At 37.1% G+C, this 24,053-nt stretch overlaps 2 protein-coding genes across 4 annotated transcripts in view; one reads left to right on the top strand and one right to left on the bottom strand.

Annotated features, from left to right (window-relative positions):
• Window positions 1–1,405: 1,405 nt before the first annotated feature.
• On the top strand, window positions 1,406–3,432 carry LOC116774360 (uncharacterized). Of its 3 annotated transcripts, none has more exons than XM_061524865.1 (3): window positions 1,406–1,564; window positions 1,901–2,008; window positions 2,099–3,432. In XM_061524865.1, exons 2-3 carry the CDS (start codon window positions 1,919–1,921, stop codon window positions 2,399–2,401), a joined length of 393 nt encoding a protein of 130 aa, XP_061380849.1. In that variant the 5' UTR covers window positions 1,406–1,564; window positions 1,901–1,918; the 3' UTR covers window positions 2,402–3,432. The 3 variants fall into 3 exon arrangements, with proteins under 3 accessions (XP_061380849.1, XP_032522962.1, XP_032522963.1); XM_032667071.2 differs by having other exon boundaries at window positions 1,408–1,671; XM_032667072.2 differs by lacking the exon at window positions 1,406–1,564 and having other exon boundaries at window positions 1,721–2,008.
• A 1,284-nt stretch (window positions 3,433–4,716) lies between these two features.
• Window positions 4,717–24,053, bottom strand: part of LOC116774359 (lutropin-choriogonadotropic hormone receptor) — a 31,033-nt gene continuing 11,696 nt past the window's right edge. The window contains exons 4-17 of the mRNA XM_032667070.2: window positions 22,302–22,445; window positions 21,591–21,662; window positions 17,024–17,095; window positions 12,291–12,359; window positions 12,046–12,186; window positions 10,851–10,991; window positions 10,398–10,463; window positions 9,775–9,918; window positions 8,246–8,317; window positions 7,680–7,806; window positions 7,308–7,506; window positions 7,099–7,212; window positions 6,827–7,021; window positions 4,717–6,711 (exon numbers count right to left, since the gene is read on the bottom strand). Coding sequence (XP_032522961.1) covers window positions 5,312–6,711; window positions 6,827–7,021; window positions 7,099–7,212; window positions 7,308–7,506; window positions 7,680–7,806; window positions 8,246–8,317; window positions 9,775–9,918; window positions 10,398–10,463; window positions 10,851–10,991; window positions 12,046–12,186; window positions 12,291–12,359; window positions 17,024–17,095; window positions 21,591–21,662; window positions 22,302–22,445 — 2,956 coding nt within the window. The 3' untranslated portion in view covers window positions 4,717–5,311. The remainder of the gene's footprint in view (window positions 6,712–6,826; window positions 7,022–7,098; window positions 7,213–7,307; window positions 7,507–7,679; window positions 7,807–8,245; window positions 8,318–9,774; window positions 9,919–10,397; window positions 10,464–10,850; window positions 10,992–12,045; window positions 12,187–12,290; window positions 12,360–17,023; window positions 17,096–21,590; window positions 21,663–22,301; window positions 22,446–24,053) is intronic.

Here is a 24,053-nt window from a genome sequence, read left to right as displayed (position 1 = left end):
ACGGTTATTATTAACTTTTTATTATTCTTTTTGCTAAGCATATTCTAATTAACTGCCAGTTGTTAGAGAGTTGTCTGTTAGTTTTTTAGATAGATCGCCTTCAACATCGTTTACGAAGATGTTTTAATGCTTAAGTAATGTTGTGTAATTTTTTGTTTTAATTAGAGTTATATTAATTGGAAATAAGGATTTAATTATTGTAATCCAAGATGGTTTTAAAAACAACATCCCTCTATCCATCTCCCCGGTCTGAATGATATCTTTGACATGACCGGGGAATATTTACCGGGTCTACTAATATTTGATAATTTCCCCATCACCTGTCTTGGGTGATCCTCATATTGACTGTTTATCGGAAGGATTTTTGATTCAGTCAATTTGTTAAGCAACCTGAGTCATTTTTTACCAACTATCTATGTGTAGAAGCGTTGTTAAGGACTCTCATGACCGTTATCTTCGTTCTTCTAGAAATATATTTTAAAATTGCTCCCCACCACGCATCTTTTTACGCCAATTCTTTACTTTCAAGCATTTCGCCTACGTGGAATTTTCTGTGCGATGATCTTGGTTCATTTGTTCTTTAAAAAAAAAAATTATAACTCATTGACTATTCATTATGAAAATATAATTATGACCAAATTTATATTCGTTACAACTTAGTCAGAAGTATTTATGACTATGTACACAATAAAATATGTAGAGATGGATAAATAATTAACAGAATCTCAAAACGTTTTCAGAGGATGAAGATATAATACATTCTAAAATACCGTTCACTATTATTGAATGACATGCAATAATAATTATTATAAAATTTACAACCAGAAATGATAAAAATGAGATACAAAAAGAGATAAAAATGTGTAAGTTTGTTTTATTAAAGTATATAATAATAGAAATAATAAGCCTTAAAATAAAATCAGAATTGAATAATGCACGTTATAAGAATTAGGAAAAAAATTAGAATTTACGAAGCTAAAACATTGCAGATAAGGTAATGTAAAACGGCGATAATTCAATTATCGAAGCGACTGAGAGCTGTCATTACAGACTCTTGGGCTCGATCGTTCTCTTCTTGAATTTGTTTTATTGTATGTTAATTTGTTTAATTTTAAGAACTAAGCTTTAATTTCAGGGAGTCTAAAGCCGGCGTTGATAAATTAAAAAACAATGATATTGACAACGATGCTTGGAACCCGTCCGATGTTTGAATTTTCAATGATGATTTCGTACTGCTACATTTTAAATACAAACAATGAATACTTGTGATGCTAAAATAACTATAGCTATTGATAATGTTTTTTTTATGTTTATCGGCTATGTGTTTGTTTACTTAAGACGGCCGTGACGGCGGGAGGAGGATGGAGGGAGGGTGGGAAGAGTTGAGAAGGAAAGGAGGAGGAGGAGGTGGAGGCCGGCGGTCTGTTGGCAGCGAGCCAGGAGCCGCCGGAACGCGGTCACACACCAAAACATGATGTTTTCTCGAGAGAAAATAACGATTCTGGCCGTAGCCATTTCCTTAGAATTCGATTAAAATTTACAAAAGTAAATATTACAGTAAAATGTAAGTACATACATCTAGTATCGACATCTTGAGGTGCTACTGACCACTCACGCAGTTTAAGTGTTCCGTGAAAAGTAGTTCATATCGCGTTAGCTCTGTGAATACCGGTTTGTATTACAAATATATAAATTATATTGTACTTATATTTTTTATTATCAACGTCGTTGACATTGCACATTCAGAGAATAATTAAAGTGACTACCAAAGTGATTAAATATTTTTGGAGTTTGTCGACGTTTTGGGTGTGGTTACCAATTTCAGCCACCGGCGTGATTCTAATTAATAGGGCTACATACAGCTATGTTTCTGTGTGTACTAAATTAGCATCTCATTTAGATCGTTAGGTCGAAGATAATGGACGCCGTGTATCCGCGCGGTGGTCGTTGGAGACGAGTCTCTCGCCAGAGACACCGCACCATGCCCGTCACTTTCGCGGAGATCAAGGTGACTGTCTATGTCTTCGTGGGGATGGATGTCAATGGTTATATGTAGAAATGAGCTCGTCTTGCTACACGTCCATCGTCACCGTTTCAGGAGGTGGATGAAAACTTGGAGACAGAGGACACGTGCAGCGCTAGCGGTGCGAGTGTGGCGAGTGCAGCGAGTGTACGGAGTGTGGAGACTGTTGTGAGCGCGGCGGAGTGTTGTCCAGAACTCCACCGCCAGTTCGCGGAGTTTCGTCGGCGCCGCGTCCGCCGCGAGCCTCTTCACAACGTTCCCGAGCCGCCGTCCTCCACCACATCCTCGTCGGTGTCGCACGCCGTTCCCTCTCTGGATGCTACTATTTCGTCCTCGTCGAGAGCTTCCTCCGAACCTCTCCCTGCGGCACCCTCGTGAACGCAGCCGCTGTGCCTCTTTTATTTGGGATAAAATACTCGTTCCCGATATTTAACCTCAGGTTGAAGATGAGCTCCGACGTTAATGTTTTATGATTTCATTCATTTTAGGAAAAGATTTTTTAACGACGAATATATCGATACATATAGTTCGACTTCTGCGTCGTTATGAATGTTCACTTGTCATAGGTCACAGGTCAAGTTAGTCCAGATACGACATTCGGTTGTCGTCGAGCAAATAAAAAAGTCCACGAAGCAGGTCTCTTGTACGAACCCGTAGTGAAAAAACGATGTCACGATGAATGGATATAAGTATTTAGTAATTATAATTCTATTAGTATTATTCAGGTGTTTCAGTCGTAATATACACGGGTAGATATCGTCAACAACGGCCGCTTGTTTCTCTGTATATCATTATCCGAGTACATCGTCTAATCCGCCAGGGACCGTCAGTGCTGCGTGTGTTGTGTGTGAGCCGTTCGCCGTGACATCGTTGTAAGACTTTCACTTTATTCTTGGTCGTATTCACCGTCTCATACGTTTCATTGTGATTGTAAACGCTCGTCGTTTATCGTACATGTTCTATTATTTCATCAAAGTTTTGTCGAATAATAATTTAGGCATCTGTTATTTGTATTTAGTTTGTCCAAAAGTTCGTGAACAGTAGTAGCTTTGCCATTTCTTCTGGGCTGAGAATAATGAAAGTTTAGTTTGTGTTTCTTCCATAATGAGTTTTTTTAGAAATCCTGCGTTATAACTGTCTTACCTTAAATATTTATAAATTAAATGTCGATACAAACAATATATTTGTTAACAAATAAATTTGAGATATACTAACTGACTAACGAGTTGTTAACCCTTATTTAATTACTATTAAAAAAAAATATACGTATTTAATGTTTCTGTGACTCTTGGTCTAAAGTCCTTTCAAAAAATTAGGACCCGCCGACGATTTCAATTAATTTTTAATTTCTAGAAGTATATAACTTGAATTATTTCATACAGAAGAATTAAAAAGTAAAGGATTTTAAATGTGTCTTTGATTTAACTACAATTTATTATGAATATAATAAAAAACACTAATTTCTTGGCTGAGCTGGATCAGTGAATGTTCGTTGCCTGAACGAACTCACATATACATGTTTTTGAAGTTCCCAATATTATAATAGTTTTGTAAGAAGTTGTACACCAGGAAAAAAAAAACATATGAGTTTAGCTCGTCACGTTGTGTTATATATATTATACATAAAGGTCTCGGTGTTATAAAATAATAATCAGTGAAACGTAAACAGATCCAGTTGCTCACATGTTTAATTTATTTTATAATAAATTATTAAATATATCTGATTGACTTCGTTAGTTTTGTCTGTCGCGACTCGCAGCTCGCAGCCACGACAGTGACAAACAAACAGACCTTAACATTCACCTAACATTACACACGTTTACAAAATTTGTCAGTTACGATCGGTAACCACTTCACGTGAATTATAATAACATATCTTTAGATGTGGTCTTCGTAACAATGTGGAAAAATACATTCTAGGTACAAAAAAATATTTTCAGAGCTTTGTGTCACACCAACAATTTGTCGCTTTTTCATATGTTTAATCGTGTAACGATTGGTTTTAGTTTTGTATAATACCAACATTAACAGTATGCGTCCCTGATGCACAGACTACTGTTATAAACTCACGGCACAAAATAGATTTCCCAAAAACGTTGAGCGAAACATTGCAAATATAACATACAACTGGTAACATTACGAATTTGAGCAAAACTTTATAAATAATTCGTTATGGTTGTTCCTTAACTAGTTCCGTTGAAATATTATTAATGAAAGGAATCTTACGAGCGAGATACTAAATAATAGAAAATATATTATTCCGAGAGCTGGCGAGGAGCATAGACGATTTTATTATCAGTAATAAAAATAATTACTAGTGTTTGTATATTATATTATCACTTACGCTTTGGAATCTCGGTAATGTTTGTAATAAGTATATTATAAAATAATGTTGTTTTCTGTTTCGTCAGCATTGTTTGTGACGGGTAAATGCAATCATTTAAAATATTTATTGTCTATGAAACGATCGCATTTTCGCCCCTCGCCTTCGATGAGGCGGGGCGGGACACCGGACAGGCAGGCCCCGGCGGCAGTGCTTGTGGGGTTGACACGGTCCCACAAGGTCTCCGGCCATAAACAGTAAGTAGCTTCGGAGCCATAACATCATTCCCTTTACGATATAAAATCTAATGTACCATTTAATATACAACTTACAACTAAGTAATAAATTATTTATATACCAGTACTATATACCTACTGTAGTCGAATACTGTTCCACGGCCTCGGAGGCCTTACGCTAATTTCGTTTTTAATTTAAACAACAATAATAGCACTTAGTTTCTAATCAACTCTTTAAAAAGTTGTAACACTCATTATAAACGAATTAATGTGAATATATTAATAAATAATTTACCTATGTAATAATTCCACTAAGTAAATATTTCCTATTTCTATGCTGAACAATCCGTTATGGTAAATATATTCGATTAATACTTCAAGTAAACAGTATAGAATAACAAAAACATCGATCCGCAGTCCACAGATCGAAGCTGAGAAACTTTTGGTTGTCTTAATATTAGTGTATGTTAAGAACGTTCGATAGATGTTTTTTTTTATTCTACATCATTCTTTGAATCTAATCGCAGTACGTAGGTTAACAGTTCTTAAAAATTAAAACAGAATTTTCTTTTAATACTGTACAATAATATAAGTAGTCTTCCGTTGAAATTTATACATTTTCTTGGATAAAATTATTTAGGCGTCAGCGGAAACCGGTAGAGTCGCGTAACTTTTTCAAATTTGGACGGGTAAGATAAGACACTGTTTAAACAGAGTGCTGGAGAATGATCAGCGCACGTCAGGTTCCTCCAACGTGGCCTCCGTCTCGGCCGCCGAAGGTATCGTGTGCAGCAGACGAGGGGCGGGCAACGCTCCCGGAGACAGAGGTGGCTCGTCTGCCATCACAGCCGGCTGGCGCGTGAGACGCGGACGCCCACTTGCCACTCCGGCGCTTGGCACGACGGGCCCACCAGCACCCCCGGCCCCGGCCGTCGCACTACCTCCTGATCGAGATGTACGCCAAGTTCCCGTCGAAGCAGTAGCGTTAGATCCAGATGAGTCATTTCGGGATGAGGATAAGTTGGAGTCCTGAGAGGTCTTCCTGGCCACTAACCAGGAAGCAGCGCGGCGTGGCGGCGGTGGAGGCCGGCCGTACGTACGCCAAGAATCCGAACGGGATGATGAGAACTCCACTGACGAGGAAACGGAGCCAGTACGTACGGGAGCGGTAGGTGGCTGACGGGGCGCAGGTGGGGCTGGGGCCGTGGCGCGGCGGCCACACGCTCTCAGCCAGCGTAATAGTCGCTCGCCGCCGGGCTCGGTGGGTGCGGTGGGCCCCTCGCCAACACCGCCCGTAGGTAGCAGGCGTCTGCACGCGCATGTGGCTCCGTGCTGGCCGCGAGACGATCGCTCGTTTAAACTATTCGTGTTTGCGGGGGTCTGGCGGTTACTGAAGTTTGAGGAGTGGCGACATCGACCGATGCCTCGAGTGACACGAGACTCCTCGATGGCTTTGCACACTAGGGCGCAATCCTTCTTGAATTGTTTTGTTAGAATGGCGTATAAAAAGGGATTGCAGCAAGAGTTTAAAGGCAGCACAAACACCGTGAACACTTTCGCCTCCTCCAGAGATACAAGTTGAGCGCCGAAAGCGGCGGTAAGGGCGAAGAATGCTATAGGCGACCAACACAAAAAGTCTGTAAACACAAGTAAAGCCATACGCTTTGCAATGCGTGAATCGTTCGAGTTCCAAGCTTGGGAACCGCGAATAGCACAATACATTTTAAGATAACATCCCAAGAGTACTAAAAAGGCAAATCCATTTATGATGAGCAAAGAAACGACATATCCGAGCGCTGCGGGCGAGCTTGTTTCGAAGGGTAAACATACGGCGAATTTGCGGTAGTCGGACACGCCTAGGAGTGGTAGCGCTGCTGCTGCTAGCGAGAAGGCCCAGCCTGCTGCCATGACCGCGGCCGCGTGTCGTAAAGACAGGCGCTTATTAAGGTGCATAGCGTGAGTTATTGCATAATTGCGCTCGAGCGTGATAACGGCGAGCGTGTAAACGGATAATTCGGAAGAGAGCACGCCCAGAAAGCCTGCAAGCCGGCAGCCACCCGACATCTGCCAGGCTATAGCGTGAGCGCGAAACTCACCCAGAGTGCCCGCGTCGACCACAGCCAAGAAACCTACAATACAATAAAAATCTAAATAAAACCAGTAAATAAAACAATCATTAAAATTTATTTAAGCTTCGCAGTTCCTAGTTATGGATTTTTTGTCAGATGGTTTATATTAAATTACCTAAATAGATTCCCATAAAGAAGTCTGCTGCCGCCAAATTGGTGACCAGAAATCTTGGGACGTCAATTCGACTGCGACTGAACACGAGCACAAATACGACGGTGCCATTACCCAGCAAGGCCAGTAGGAACACAGCCCACACGCCGCAACGTAGCGTCCACCAGTCGAATAGATCCACACACGGTAGAAACGGTCCTACGTTATGAAATCACTTTAATAATGCCTCACCGCCAAATGTAATAATATTAAATATAGTACTTATAAGATCATACCAGGCAGTGGTAAGCAGCGCACGCGACGGTTGCCTCCGTATTTGAGCTCGGCCGCGCTGACGTCGCCCCAGCCGACGGCAGCGAGTCGGGAACTACTCTCACCAGTCGCGTTCACTTTTGTATAATAAAGAATAATAATTTTAATAACATTCATTGTACTGAGTCTGATCAGAGAAGATGCAAGTTAATACTAATAGCAAGTTGATTACGGTAATGTGGCCAAATATCCGTGGCGTTAGCCCAGGCGGCGAGGTCGACGTGTGCTGGCGGTAGCAACACCAAGTCGCTGAACTGTTCGGGTTCCTCGTCTCCGCTCTCCGCCGACTCTGCCGAACCCGCCGAGCTCGACCCGCCCTCCATAAGAGGCATGAACTCGCAGCAGTGGTAAGCGTATGATAGGACTAGAGTCTGGAAGTAATGGCAAATAATCATATAGTTCTCTAAAAGGATACGATATAAGTAAAAGTCATTATCATTCTTGCGTTGCGTTGACTGAGGCTTTATAAGTATTATGCTTGACCTATCTTAATGCAATCTGTAACGATTCTAGTATGTACATAGTTTGAAATTTTTCCAAATACCTGTATCCTGGGGAATGCCTCAGGCGGGTGGAAACGTCTCAGTGCGGGGTTGTTATGAGCCTTGAGGTGCAGCAGTCGCTGCAGTCCACTGGCGGGGAGTACAGGAAAGCGGTTGTTCCCCACGTTTCTGTTTGTAAAGATAATTGTCGAAGAAAACATTTTCATCTAAAAGCTGAATTTTGTTTTAAAATATTAATGGTTCTGTAGAGGTGTATAGTAAATACACAATATATATATTATTAGATGATATTAAAGTACAATATTATTATAATGTTATCTAAGATTTCGCGTGTACTCATTTAATTGAAGCCAATGTTTTCGGATTGGTTAGGTTGCTGTTAAAGCACCGAAACGTCGCGATTATGAACCTAGTTATAAAATAATAAAAAGTAGCATCCGAAAAACTTAGTTTCATTTAAATATTTTTCGTTTTCTTAGTTTTAATCGATCTTCGATTTGACAATAATATGAGGTTTTACAGGGGCGAAGGCAATGTTCTTTATGTCGAGAGTCACTTTCAAAGTGATCGTAATTTAAAGTTATACACAGAATAAGAGGCAACTTACAGGTCTTCTAATTTATTAATGGGGACGAACGCTTCCATATCGATGTGCTCGATTTCATTGTCCTCGAGATCTCTGCAAGTAATTTTAATTCAATAACAAACAGTGCGACTGAGATAACACAAACATGAAACGTTACAGAACAGATGTCAATTAATGATAACAGATCTTAATATAAAAAATTCATCTTGAGTTGTGTTGCACAATGAGTGACAGGCATTTCAAGAATAACAACTCAACAATTAAATGTAAATAAAAATTCCATTACTGAATTGTTTTATTTCGTCATAGTTACTTCAAAAATATTTCTACTCTTTTCGTTGATACACGAAATGTTCATATATGTACACATATATACAACTTTTCTGTTTCTGTCTTTCTGATAGTCACTAGCGTGATGTACTCGGGCAATTTATACAAAATATTGTGCTCATACACAACTAATATGTAACCTTAATATAAAACAAAACATTTCTTGCAGATATTGAGAAATATTTGGAGCGTATATATTCCTTCTTCTTGTTGGCATCATTTAATACATTCAATAGCGAAACTTAAGAGATTTCGGTTTTTTCAGAATTCTCTGAGTCAATTAGATTTCCTTAATGTAACTGTTTTATATTTATTAAATAAAGAAGGAAAAGAAGATTGTTTGTATGATGTATTTTTTACCAAAGCGACGTTAAAAGTAACTCAATTAATATGAGCGGGAAGAAGTCCCTTCATATTTTATTCCTTTTAAAACTCATTTTCAAAAACAAGATGATTCAAAATGAAAACAAATATTAAAGAAATTCATTGTGAGTTCTTTACACCTACAGAATACTTATGTGGTACAAGTCTTTTGATAACGGCCAGACGAGATGCAAAACTCTATTTTGTTTGAAAACTATTTCATCAACGGGAGTTATATGAGTACTCGTATTTGTAATTAAGAAATAGTGTTGTTTCTGGAATTCTGTTTGAAAAGACAGCCAACTTAATGTATGTCAGACTGACAAACTCTCCTATCTCAAGTAAATTGCAAACCATTTCGTAGGCAGTTTTAATAACTTTAGGAAAGCTTTCTGTCACGCCTCTATATGCTATATTCAATATGTTACACTCTACAATTTTCTGCATCTCAAACATGACCTTTTATTCTTTAACGGATTTTATTTCTATTTCCTGAACTCTGCATTTGAAATAGAAGAACATAATAATAACTTTTAAATTTTCTAAGACCTTTAAACAATTCTTTGAAATCAAAATAAAAATTTTATTGATAATTATTAATAATATGGTAGTAGTTCAGAGTCAAATTACTATTGTTTAAAGTCGAGTATTTCTATCAGAGCTAATACGTCATTCTGCTGTTATTGACACTATTATTCCATTGTTATATTATTTGACTTAAACAATATGAAAATCTCAAACTGGTACAGACGATGCTTGAAATCAAATATCAATTCAATGATTTGAATTTTCAATTCAATAATTTTAAGTCCATACGAACTCGACCTCAAAATATAAAATGTAAGTGTCTCACTGACAGCAGCTGGAGGCGTGGCGTGTGCACGAAGGTGTCTGCAGAGATTCGTCTCAGACGGTTTCTGGCCACCAGCAGGTCGTGCAATCTCCTCAGTCCCGTCAGGGCTCCCGCACCCAACGAAGACACTTGGTTGTCCGATATGTCCCTGAACGAATGTACAAACTACTTGAGTAGTTCTTTACGTATTTTAAATAATCAGTACCTAGTTTTATAATATGTAGAATTTGTAACAGTTTTTATAACTTTGCATGTCAAGGAAAAGCATTCGGTGGGAACCTCAAGTTAAAATACTTTTATAATATAAAAAAAAAGAATAATTGAAAGTGGATTTTGTTAGTAGTAATAAAGAAAGGTTTATGATCGTAAGCGACATTAATGAAAAGCTCGCGTGCCACTGCGGACATGTTGGAGACTGGCAGAGGGCCGTGTAATTTGTTATCGTAGTAACACGGGAAAGTGTGCGATAACGAATTACGCTGAAAGTAAATTTATATACCGGAGGTTGACCTTTCTGCAGGGCGGTGCTGTTTGTAGAGATAAGTGGTTATGTAAGGACCATCGTTTGGACAGTGTCAAAGCAAAGGTATCCTTATTTATAAGGTACATTATATTTAAAACACTCACAGGACACGCAACTCGGAACACTGCTGAAGATCTGGAACATGTTCCAGCTTGTTCGACCGCAGATCTCTGACCAACATACAAATATCATACTGAATGCTGTTTTTCACTGAACATTGAATTGATTATTATTTAGATTATTATCGCCGTTTGTTTTGTTGCCAAAATGTTAAACTCAACAGACACTGATTGCAAAGTGCAATTAATTACGGCCGTCTCACTCGGGGCCAAGCAATGATAAATGATAGGAGCGATTTAAAGGCATCTAGAAAATCTGATCTGTGAAATATGTTTTCAGCACTTCAGCGAGTATAAAAAAACCCAAAAGACTCAGACCATAAGCAAATAATATTTTGTATAGCGGAGGTCGGATTCTAAAAGTGTTTTCTTATGACATAATTTTTACTTTCTTTAATCGTTTTAAGTTTTAATAATAGGTAAACAGACGGTACTGACAGTGCTCTCAGGAGGGGCGCGTGCAGACACAGGTCCGAGGGCAGGCGAGTGAGGCGAGCTCGGTCCAGGCGGAGCGTGTTGAGGCGAGAGGAACCGTTCAGGGAAGGAAAAACGCTCAGACCGCGTGCTTCCGACAACACACTGTAACATACCTTACTTACACTTTCGATATACTAAAATTTTATTGAGGTGGGTTGTTGTAAAAAATAAACTCTGGAGTCTGGTGTATTATAAATGTATGATTTAGACATTTCCTTTATTATTGTAACAATTTGTATTAAAAATTTGTTTGTGATTTACTTAAAAAGTATCTTGTTGACGAGGAAATATAAACATGTATACATTTATTACAGTCAGAGAAATAACTTTATTTCTAGTTGAGTCATCTAACGTGTGTTACATTTGAGTTTAAAATTTATTTCGTGCATTTTGTTGATTAAAGTAGGTACCTATAAAAATAATGTTTCATATACAGCAGCTTAAGTTACACACATAGCCTGTGTGTAGGCAGTCAGGTCAGGTTAGCCGATCTCAAGTCGCATTATCTATAATTGGACACTCGTCGCACGATATCTCTACATGTGTGAGTGTGTGTCTTGCACTTTTCATAGCATCTATGGCCCCCTCCCCCTCTCCATCCCTCCTCTCCTCCGCCCCTAACTCCTGACCTCGTTCAACGAAGCTTGCAGCAATCGGGACGTGAGTCACACCGAGGCATGCACACGTTGCGGTGCGCGTCGTGAATGACGAAAAACAGTACTCTCATTGCGTATATGACGAGTTCATTGGAAAGCTCAATCATTAGAATTACTTTATATTTAATTATATGATATAACAAAGTACGATTTAACTTTAATTGTGTAGAGAACATCACGAATGACGTTAAATTAAAAAGAAAGAATAAACAGATTCGTAATTATATTATAGTCACTGTAGACTCGGTTCCCGCCGCCGACCCGTTGTTAAGAGTTCCCAATAATATTACAAAGTATCTTTCGTGCGAGCTTCGACCGACGACAAATAAGATAACTTGTCTTATGAACTCGGAGTAAACTAGGGCAAACTCCCAACCCCTCCGAGTCCGCCTTAACAGAATTATTATTTTATTTTTAATAACAAAACTTAAGTGGTGTAATCTGTGCAATCCGACGGTTATCTTCTGCAGTAATAATACAAGGAATGTGTATTTACTAACAGCGTGGTAAGTCGGGGCAGGTGTGTGAGAGCGTGAGGCTCGAGCGCGGACAGCGGGTTCCCGCGGAGCTCCAACCGGGCCAGGCGAGAGCAGGCCCGCAGACCACCACCTACCACCTCCACCAGGTTGTTAGATAACGACCTGATACAGACACACAAATGTAAACAGATCTTACTATTGTCATAAAAGCAAATAATCTTTTAATGAACTTCAACTATATGTATGCATATATCTGTTCAACTTACAAATCCTCGAGCGACGGTAAGAGGTATATCGCCGGAGGCAGTTCGGTGAGCAGGTTGTCTTCGAGACGTCTGTGCAAAAAATATGAATCTGTTAATTACATCGCATGTCGCGTCGCTACATTTACTCATTGCATGGTGTCAAGGCTTCGTCTGAGAAGTTACGAAATGATCGGAGAAGAGGAAAAAGAAACATCCAAAAATTTTACTCCGAAATAAGTCGCGGAAGGTCACGAATAATAATACGTAACATATTAAAATAAATATCAGAAGCGATGTAAAGCCTTCCTCGCTTCGGAATAATTAGTCAATACTTTCTTTGCGGGAACGATTTAAATTATATCAAATATATATACCAATAATATTTATAATAAAAACGAAATCCTACTTGTTGATTTTATGTAATGTGAATTATCAAAAAGACTTCACATATAAATGCATGTTCGTTAGTTTGTTGAAGTCTCATCTATCACGGATCTCTTCAAACTAGTTCGTGTTCAGCCACTCGCATTCATCACATTCCATTAGGTATTGTTCGCATTCGCGAGATAAATCAAACACTCCTTGTGAATAACGACACATGAATTCATAACTGACGACAGATCCCTGTTACACTCGTTACATTTTAAATGTTTATAGCTCTATGTGCGACGTGTATTCGCCGGGTTTATTCTATTTGATTATAAAAACTAATCAATGGAACTTTTATGTTTATGATGAACGGAAGGTTTTAAGTTTTGTGTCAAACAAACACTTAAAATATTAATAGGATTATAGCACGGTTTTTTTGAATTAATGAGATGATTCTATTTACCAATAGTTGTAATAAAAGTAACCTGGCCTCCATAAGGTTCGTATTTTACTAATTTTATTTAGGTACTTTAATTAAATTATCATCATATTGATTGTCCATGGTCCTCATATTTTCATCTTAAAATTAGCTTTCAACGGCTCTCCGAGGTCAAGCTGCTAATAATAAATATCCTTATCATATGCAATAACTAAAATGTGAAATTTCAGTAATCTGAACATGGGTTAGTAATGTAGACTAGTTATCGTCTAAGTGACTCTTTTGGACTTCTTCTTCTTCAGTGGAGAATTAAAATGTCGTCTTTAAAACATTGTTATTAAAAGAGAAAAATTCTCAGTAAGTATTTCTTCTAAATTGTTACAGCTTAAGCTAAGCGCTTAGTCGCTTAATGTTCGCTCGGAAAGCCGAAGCCCAAACTTACCACAATATCTACACAAGCTCCGTAATGCTTGCATCACTAATTATAGAATTAATTTAAAGTTCATCGACCACTCGCACTCCTGGCTCTTATAAAAATAGACTGTCACTTTTATAACCCCGCGTCGTAGAGCGCTCCCACCGACACCAGGCACTGATAAAATCGATAACTTGCATTGTGAACCACACGCACGCCTAATTTAACATGTTTGGTCATCTGTTAAGTTATTGTGTACACTACGAGTGTGCGATAGTTGTGCAGACATAGGGAGAAACCTGTAGGGGCAACTAATAGGGCCTATTGGGGAATAGAATTGTGACATAAATCAAATGAGCGAGTAATTCGAAATGAATTCCTCGGGCCGCCGGATGTGTTCATTACGAGGTATTTAAAGATTATTTGTTATTGCGTTCCCCATACTACTGACTGTACGTAAGCTATATTTGGAGCGAGTATGATTATATTCAGAGATATTAATTCCTCAGCGATCCGAACCGCCGAGAGGTGGTTTAGTTTTCATTGTGAAAACAAAAACCGACGTTCTGTTTAAGGTCGAAGTTTGAATTATATTTAATCTCTCCTTTGTACCACATTGAGAGGACGGCAGGGATATATGTTAAATTCCATGTCTCTACCGTCCATACCAATGAATACTCTGGATATTATACTTAAAGAAATATATTTTAAATGCTATTAAGTAATTACGATATTAATCATCCACAAATGAGTCCCCATTAATTAACTATTATTATGTTGGGCGTACAAAATTGTTATTAACTGCGATGTTACCTCGAACCAACGTCGTTTGAACATAAATTAATTAAAAGGCAATTCTGGTTAGCGCTTGCGTCTGCGGCTTATATGACGTGTTACTAACATATCGAATCCACGAAAACACTCGTTTAATAAAATAAATAAGAATGTATGTAGAACACGATGTAAAAATAACATTAAATCATACAATAGTTTCATTAAGACAAATAAAAAAATTTTACTTTTACTACAATTACTGTTACACTTCTACTTGAATGTCAGATATGTCACTTGGCTTAGTAACAGAAATATTTAAACATCGATCTGTAAACGTAAAACTTAAAAGACTCTTAACAAGGTTCTGTAACTATTTTAATTGTTTGAAGCGAGGGTTCTGATATCATAAAGTCATTAACCGGCTCCGTGATTGGTGAACAGTGACTCTAGTAGGTACAGTCTGCTGTCCCGGAGCATCGATCGTCCCTTTCTTCAGACACGACGCGCCGACTGCGGCGACGGAGGCAGCTGTCTTATCAGTACAGTTCGTCTCCACGATCAGAACAAACGACGTACCTACAACCCATCAGTGAGGAACCTCGCCCACGGAACCTAAGATGGGCATTTGACAATGAAGGCAACGTCACACGCTCAGTCAAAGTGATAAAAATAACTTTACTAAAATATTAAATTAATTTCGAACGATTCCAGTAAATCTGACTAATTTATCGGGTCGAAGGATTGAGTTTAAGAGTAATGAGTAATAAACACTGAAATAGGCAACAAAAGCACTTTATTTCTGGTTTATCATTTAATATACGTCAAAAGAATGAGATTAAACGTAAAGTGACAAGATTATGAGCGACACTGAATGCCAAACGTGTGTAAGGACTTAGCGCTAAAGACGGAGCACGCAGAGATCCGAGTCTAATAACGACAACGTTAACAGTTCAATCAGTTTACTGGAACGAGTTCTCCTGCTGTGTCACTCTACGAGAGTTATCACAGCTCGCCGACACGCGACTAATACCCGGCAGGGTTTCGCTAATGGAAACACACAGGCCACTTACACAGTAGCTACTCGCGTAAAAGACCGCAGTATAAATGAATCGAATTACAATTTAAAACATCAATTAAAATTGAGACAGTTTTATAACGTGACACAAAATAAAATGATTACGAGTTTATAAATATCTCGGAAGCCGCACGTGTCGCGACCTGCTCCGCGGCTTCCCCTATAACGATTGTAAAATATTATTTTTTATGTCGTTTAATGTCTATTTCACGATTGTTTTATTTTTTATATTTTTATAAAATATAAAAAAACCGTACCAGTGTTCCGTTATAGAAGGGAAAAGTTTCTGAAGGTAAATAAATAATGTTATTGTTTTGACGTGCGTCATATTGAAATAAAATTTAAAGGTTTTAAATTATGAGATAAAACTTGTTAGCTAGAACGTAAATGTAAAACTGAGATTTACAATATTCTTAAATTACGCTGAAGTGGGGGTTCTCTCGGTTATAACTTTTTTATTCGAACTTTCCAACGATGTTATTTTACGATTCGACGTTTTATATCTCGGTAAATAGTGACATGAGCTATTTGTAGGGAATGAGAAACACGCACTTTCGACGATACCATAAATATGTTCCGTTTAAAATTTGTTATTTTAATGAAATCTTTGTTTATTTATTTGCGATAGTCCTTGATATTTCGAGTACAATGCTCGTTATCTCGTTTTATTTTATAATATAATATCTGTTTGTCGAAGTCATCTCCAGGGGTCGACTAACGCGACTCACACTATAAACTACTCCGTTGTTTTACGGCGAGACATAAAACTGTCCTAAAATTAATATAGTCACTTACGAGGTCAGCGGAATGTGTTATACGTCGAATGTATTCAGATGGACTGACATCTTATAAGGATATCGAATTTTTACACCGCATCATACGATACACTATTGCTTTTACAATAAATATATATTTTTGTTTAAAAAATTATTTACTTTTTGGAGATTAAATACTTTTGGAGATTGATAATTGTTAGTGTATATATTTTAAATTTAATAGCCTGCACCTAACCCCGCCGCTTTGTATTGATAAGGTGATTGACTTGGATGACGTATCTCTTTGTAAAGCCTGAGAGTTGTGTGATCCAGACGAAGCTGCGTTAGATCTTTTACGAGTTTCAAATATATTTATAATAATAATATATCATAAAATCATTCAGTTACCCTCTGCCCAAGTTTGACCTCTTTAATTTAAACCAGAGCTATAAACTGTAATGTAATAATTAAATAAACTTAACTTTAGTGAATACATTTTAAAAACAAATGTCTACAATCCAACGTACTCGGGGACTTTGAATCTTTTAAGTTAAATAAGAATGAATTATAGTTCTAAAATAAAACTTAGTTTGGATGAAAATACATTGAAAATCTTGAAAATTACACATTGTTATTAACTTCTTGAGCGAATGTTTTAAATTGTGATGGGCATCTATCAAGGGTAAATTTTAAAATGAAATAACCATTTTCATCACGATATTTTGAATATCAGTTCACATACTAGAAAGTTAAAGCCCTTAGCACAGGACGACCTGAGGTTATATTAATCTTACTAAGGAGTCTTTCGTTTTCAGAGGAATTAGCCGATACAACAGACTAAAAAGATTAGCTATTAAAGTAATTAAATATGACGAGACAGATAAGATAAAGCTTTGCTATGAATGTAACTTGTTACTTGTTACTTACAGTTGACGGAGCGAGGGACAGCCGGAGAAGGCGCTCTGTTCTATATGAGTGATGCGATTCTTTTTTAATATTCTGAAAATAAAAACTGCAATAAGTAAATTAAAAATATTCAAAACGTAATCTAATTTTTATAAATCAGTTTTTCTGAAAATGAAATCAAAGAAATGAGGGTTTTCCTTTAAAACAATTCTATGACTCAGGATCTACGTATGTACAAATATTATAGAGGTGATCTGTTCTGTAGAGTTAGGTTTCCTCGAGTTGAGTAATGGCGATCATTCCATCCTTTGTGTATGAATGAGGCGGATTGCCGAGGACGGCTACGGGTTATGGTAATGGAGGGTAGTGAACGAGCGACCCGTCAGAGATCGCCCCGGTCCCGAAAACAGCCGGCGGCTACACTAGACAAACAAAAGACGACTGCCCTTTTCATAAGCAGATATCTCTTTTGAATTCCTTATTGAGGATTATCATTACACGGTCCGTCGGCTATGAGTCATGCTCTTCTGGACTTGCGTTAAAGAATATTAATCCTAACCTAATTTAAATCGCTGAAACATTAAGTAAGCCTGCTTGCGACGTCATGCGCCACAACAAAAATTACTTATTGCGTTTTGTTTTGTTGACGTATTCTGTATATACTTATAGTCGTGTCCATTATTGATTTAAAAGAATATATATCATACAGATTACTGGAGTCAAATAAATATTTAGTTGAATAAATATGACTTTAAATTTATTCGATTAAAATCGTACAAGGGTCATAAGGGGCACGAGGGTGGATTGTACCGAGATTGCGAGATAGGTGGAAGGGGGGAGGTGATGGTTACAGTTGCGGGGGGAAAGTTGGGGGTGTGAGACATCCAGCAGCACCTCGTAAATCAGACAGCGAAGCGCTTCATCGATGTTCTGAGAAGGGTTGGTGTGATGGATTAGACATATACTCCTATGACACCCTTGAGATAACTAAAATCAAAAGTATTCTGGAACCACATACATACATCCACATACTAAAAAGAATTTGTATTTTTTGTATCACTACTTAACTTATTTAAATTTTGCAATTTATTTTATAAAGAGATATGGAGTTTATCCATTTACAAGTCGTTCTAGACCTGAGTTGTAAAAGTTTCCCTAGAGGCCGTCGACCCCCGCGTTTCCTAACTGCACCAGGCTCCGAGGGTCGATCCAACGCTAAATACAGTCACTAGTCCACCATTGGTTGCATTTCATGGTTATGCGTCTATATTTTATAAAAAATTGTGCATTTATTTCCAATTATTTTTGAAACAGGACTATTTCGAATTATTAGTAAGTTCCATTGCAATTCAGTTTGTCGGAAATGTATGTGTCAGGTACAATTAATTTAAGTGTTTCTAATAGACTGTACCTAAAGTAGTCCCCACTCGTATGTATGAAGTAGGAAAAGGTTTTATAGTTTTAACGACAATGAAAACATTCTAAAACACAAAAAAAGGACATGACGATGTGTTTGTTTGTCATTGTCATTCGGGGTCACAGAATTCTCTTTATTATTAGCACCAGATACTTACATTTGCATTTTAAGTGAATATTTGTGTTACACAAATCTTTTATCTAAAGACTTCACTGAGGAAATCCTATATATATGTAGATATATGACTATGAGATGTTCCAACAGCTCTTGTTTTTTTTTTATAAATAAATAATAGTACTAAAAACACAAAAGTAAAACTATTACTGGCAGTATTGTGAAATCGTCTCAATTGATATTTTTAGGTCAAAATAATATTTGTACCTGGAACACTCTGTGGGGAAACTGTTAGGAACAGACATCTTTTAAAGACCGTGGAATATAAACTCGTCATGTAAATAAAATCTACGACATTAAAGTTAACACGACCATTTGTATATTGAAATATAAGCTTAAAAATAGTCATGAAGGAAGAAACCGAACTCTATCATTACGATACGAATATTCGTGAAAATTAATACGAAAAGAAACTCAAAAAGAGCCACGACGCGGGAGCCTAAGATATGTATTTTTTGATGATGGTCTTATACCCAGCGAGTAATCCTATACATCTCTGACACGTGTCCCGTACACAGTATAATATTTGAATCGGAATTAATAATATTTTATTATATAAAATGGCCAATTTTTTTGCATATATTTTGTCTCTATTAAGTATGAATCTCTCCCCCTAGCGGAAACTTACTTTAATTAACATTCCATGACATGTCAGACAAAGTAATAACTTTTAATATTGAAAGAGTTTTTATCTTAAATAAGATTGTTTTTAAAACTTTATAGTCTGAAGTAAATTTGAGTAGTTCTGTTATAAAAGTCGCTTGTAGAGACTTCGATTTAGATCAACGTTAATCATAATGTTGTCATAGTAGGTTGAGGATAATAATGTATCATATAAAGATGAATGCGGAGCTTATAACAACTAGTTAAAACTACCTGCGACAGTGACTTTGTCCATCTTTAATTTAACAAAAAATGATTTGAATGTTTATGATTATTCTCCTACTTATTTTTTCTCCTTCATCTGCGTGGACTTCGGCATCAGCTCAGAGAGAAACATAAAAGTGTGTTAAAACAACAGATGTGCTTACATAATGGCGGTGCATTCTAAACCTGATGTCACGTGACTACATACACCATACAACTAAGCATATCAGTCTAAAATTAGCATTACTTAGTGTGCTACAAATGAACGAGTAACTTCAACGCCAGCCGATTTCGAAGTATTTATTTACAGAGGTAGACTTCCCAGATGGTAGCATGATGATTACAAGGAGAACTGATTATGAAATCCTGGGAAAATTATAAGGAAAATCCTTAAAATGTGTAGGCATACATAATACTCATTAAGTAACCGCATTACATCAATCAGGTTTTTATAAGATCTTCAAAACTTGGAAGGCAAAAATAAAATGAGGAAAATCGAAACAATTGAGGGAAATCAATTGTTTTTATAAACGTAACCACGCAAAAGAAAAAGACTTTCTCAAAATACTCTCAAAGGGGTTATGCTGTATTTCTTTCTCTTTTACGTTCAATTTTGACAATTTCAGTCTTTTAAGCTCAACTTTTCTTAAACGAGATGCACGCAAGGAAGATCACTGCATCTAGAAACAGCTACTCTATCCCACGTACTATTTTATAATAACATTAAAAAGGTAGAAAGAAAATCACTTTTTAGGTAAATAAACGACTTACAAAAAACAACACAGGAACGAAATAGCAAAAAATTCTAATTTTACACTTAAACACCATATTTTGATTTAGTATTCTATTACTATATAATAGTGTTTAGTGAAATAATCTGTAGAAGGCACCGACCTCTAAAGGTGATAAGACATTAAGAAATTGTATATATTTTGTTTGTGATTAAATTATATTATTGGAAAGTAAATAAAAACAGTGTTCGTTTATCTACATTAGGTGTTTAGTCGAGTTTTGTGCAGATATTTAGAATTTATTATTAGATAGGTTAAGTTACGAAGTAGTATTTAAGTGTTAAATGACTTTTTGCTTTTTAGTTCGTGTTTTGTTTTTTGGAGACGGTTCTTTTTACTTAAAAATAATTTTATTTTCTTGTAGATATAATATATTTCGAGGAACGCTATAACTATAATATATTTTAGCATACAGTTAATGAGGTAATATGCAAAGGTATTTCCTAGACTAGACGATGTAAACGAGTGCTCCGAAAGTGACGGCGGAAGTGTGGATTGTGGAGTGTGACGAGCTTAGTGCGTGTTACCTTAGTGTTGTATAAAGTGACATGTCTTAATATGAACATCTTAATTTGCCTCTAATTGGGCAGTTGCTTCGTAATGTCTTAATGGTATGGAGACTAATGTTACATTAAAAATGTTATGTATATATTGTATATATTAGTTATATACCTAACATATTTTTTATCACTAATATTTAAATTTGTTGGACATTTTGCGTTAACAATAAAATGACATTAGCTTTATAAGAAAATTAAATGTATTTTTTAGGTTTGCTTCAGAATATCTAAACTTATGGTTTTATCTTTCTGGACATTAAAATGACATAATTTTTTTATAATGACCTGTGTTCTGGGTCTTCTAGAGTCTAGAGTAATTTTTAATGATGAGATTTGTCACCGATTTTTTTCTCAATGGCCTAAAACAGTAACTCTCGTAAAATGGCTCTCAATGTTTTCAACATATCTTAATGAGCCTTAGGGCAACTGAACACTACTTAATTGCGGATTAAAATTATTGGTTCCTGTATATTAAATTAATATTAATATATATTTAGAACATTCATTACGTTATAGTATTTAGTACCAAGAACCAAGAACGTCATTTTATAGTATTCGTGTCTAAATGTTACGTGATATAACGTGTGTGATCATTCACTCCGGCGCCGCGCGTCGTCGACCTGATCACCTTCACCGACGGCCGCAGCCTCGCCCTCGCCCTCGCAGCCTCCTCTGAATCCCCCCACCCCTCCCTCCTCCTCACCACCCAGCCTGCAGACGCTCTGCCGATGTACTACGAGGGTTTCTGGGGATAATTGTCTTATGCAAGTGGTACTAACAGAGTATGCAGTGACGGTAGTTCAGGCAGTGAGGTTGCGGTCAGCTCGCTGATGAGGTTTCCGGCCAAGTTGCTGGTGAAATAAAAAAATGGTTTTAAAATATTTGATGAAAGAAAATTGTGTAAAAATATGTAGGAAAAGTTTGAATGTGCAGGTTCCATGTTTTTAAAAAATCTTATAAGTTTGCGTCACACTTTTCGAACATTAAATAATATAATAAAGTTGCTAGTGCCTCGACCGGCGATTGTTGGAACTTTTACATTTAATATTGACAGATTTATCTATTAAGGATCGTTTATAACATTTTAAAAGGGACAGATTGACATATTTACTATTGTTTTGAGTGTAGAATATGTTTGATGGCGTCTGCGCTGAGCGATATATTTGAATACCGGAAAATGTTTTTGGTAATGTAATTTATTATGTCTCAATGTAGAGACGCCGCCAGGGCGCCGGCGCGTGGGTATGCTCTATTACGATAGAGATCTTACTGTGTGTACGGTGTGCCAAGGTGTGTTTATTATTGTAATATGTAGAATCATGCTTATATCTTGCGAATACCAATAACCTACATATTTATTTCTGAGAATGCTTTAGGTCAAACATACGACGTAATGACAATAACATGCCGTTACTAATATTACTTATTATATTGGGATTATAAAGGTATGATATTATATACTTAATATTAAAGAGTATCATTTTACGTACAGTGCCTGCAGACGAGTCAGCGTGGCGAGGGCGGCGGTCGGGACCTCGGACAGCTTGTTCCGGGACAGGCGGAGCACCCTCAGAGAACGGCATTCGGACAGGGAACCCTTCGACAAGCCAGATAGAAAGTTGTCCTCGACCGACCTGCCGACGATGGTTACCACCATGAGATGTTCAGTGATATGATACTGGCAATGATAAGAATGGTAGGGAGACAACACGGTTCACAAGATAGTGTCGTGTGTGTGGGTGGGTTGATTTCACAGAACTATTGTAATTAAAATAAACGGCTTCTTCAGTAAAATAAACTAAAATTCGAAAATCATAAACACGACAGCAGTTATTGAAATTAAAGAGAGAATCGACCTTATGGCATCAAAAATAAAGCTAATAATGTTAAAACAAGTTCAATATAAAATAATTTTTTAAATCATCGAGGACAAAGTGATCAACATTAAAAATATTGTTGTTTATTTTGGATCGCATGTTCGTGGAGTGAGTTTTGGTACGAATTGTGTGAATGAAGACGTAGGACGAGCGGCGAGTGGGGTACAGGTCGGAAACAATTATGAATTAGGGACATTTTAATATTGATAGTAGTAAAAAATATGTTGCGAAAATTAAAAATTTATACGAGCAGTGTTCCTAAAGACGAAACTGATCATTATATCCATTCAGTTTGAGATTAAATAGCTAGTCTGTGTCGCTTATTACGTATTGCTAATACAAAATCAAATTGACACATTTGACATTAGCTTTAGAACGGAATGCTGTTTGAACATTGTACCATAACCGAGTCTTGAATCAAATTTGTCCTTTTTTGTACACAACCCGTGATACTCTAAACCCTCGGATCCTCCTTCCTCCCTCGACCCTTCCACCGACAGTGCGTCTCTGTAGACGACATAAGTAGTGCTATTTATCACATTTAACGCCACAGCGCGCTCCGCCCCGACATATTTTGTGTCTCAAAAACATATTACCGTATAGCAGCGATATTTTGGTGTAATTTCAATAGTAATCTATTCAAACCCCGTCTCGTGTGTGCTCGTATCAAACGACCTTAATTCTATCATCAACATTACGTCCGCGTCTTGTTTTGCGAAACGTAACTGAGTCGCGTTTTAAAGCTCCGAGCGGTAATTTCGCTCACACGCGTCGGTCGCTGATATTGAATAGTAAGTCGTATTTATCGATATGTAACCTTTGTAGTAGTAGTAGTGTTGGTGTTGTAGTGCGACCTCGCGCACTCGCTTCACACGCATTTGCATTTGCCCGCGGCCCTAGACGGAGGTCGCGTGTGCGAGTCTTCGCCCCGGTCCTTTTGCTATGGACTAGAAATATACAAGACTCTTACCGAAGTTCAATGAAATCGTTTGTTCAGGTTCCTTGATGATCACTTTACAGTCGCTTCCGTCTCATATTCAGATTAGTTTTACGCCTCCATTGTGTTGACCGGGTTTCATTATCGTTATAAATTATATCTTTAATGGGAATCAAATACTAAATAAGTTGTTAGAATGCTATTTAAAAAATAATTGCATCAGTTGTACCAAAAAGGAACAAAATATAAAAGCCATAATGTAACAGTATCGCTATAGTCGTGTAGACAGAGCCTTATATAAAAACAAACTCTGAACAAAAATAATTATAACCAAGTCTTCATAATATAATATAATTAGGCACATGTTTGACTGCTTACTACTAGTAGAAGTATCTCTGTACTAGTCAGCGGACCATTTATAACTTGTG

This window comes from Danaus plexippus, chromosome 26 (genome assembly GCF_018135715.1).
Source record: "Danaus plexippus chromosome 26, MEX_DaPlex, whole genome shotgun sequence".
NCBI lineage: Eukaryota > Metazoa > Arthropoda > Insecta > Lepidoptera > Nymphalidae > Danaus > Danaus plexippus.
Note: the sequence above shows the minus strand (reverse complement) of the source record. Positions and strands in the feature narration are given on the sequence as shown.

What these genes read in the sequence shown, in the direction of transcription:
- LOC116774360 (XM_061524865.1), top strand. Translation starts at nt 1,919, where the DNA reads ATGGACGCCGTGTATCCGCGCGGTGGTCGTTGGAGACGAGTCTCTCGC. An exon ending in TCACTTTCGCGGAGATCAAG is followed by an intron (nt 2,009 to 2,098) that starts GTGACTGTCTAT and finishes TCACCGTTTCAG; the next exon opens with GAGGTGGATGAAAACTTGGA.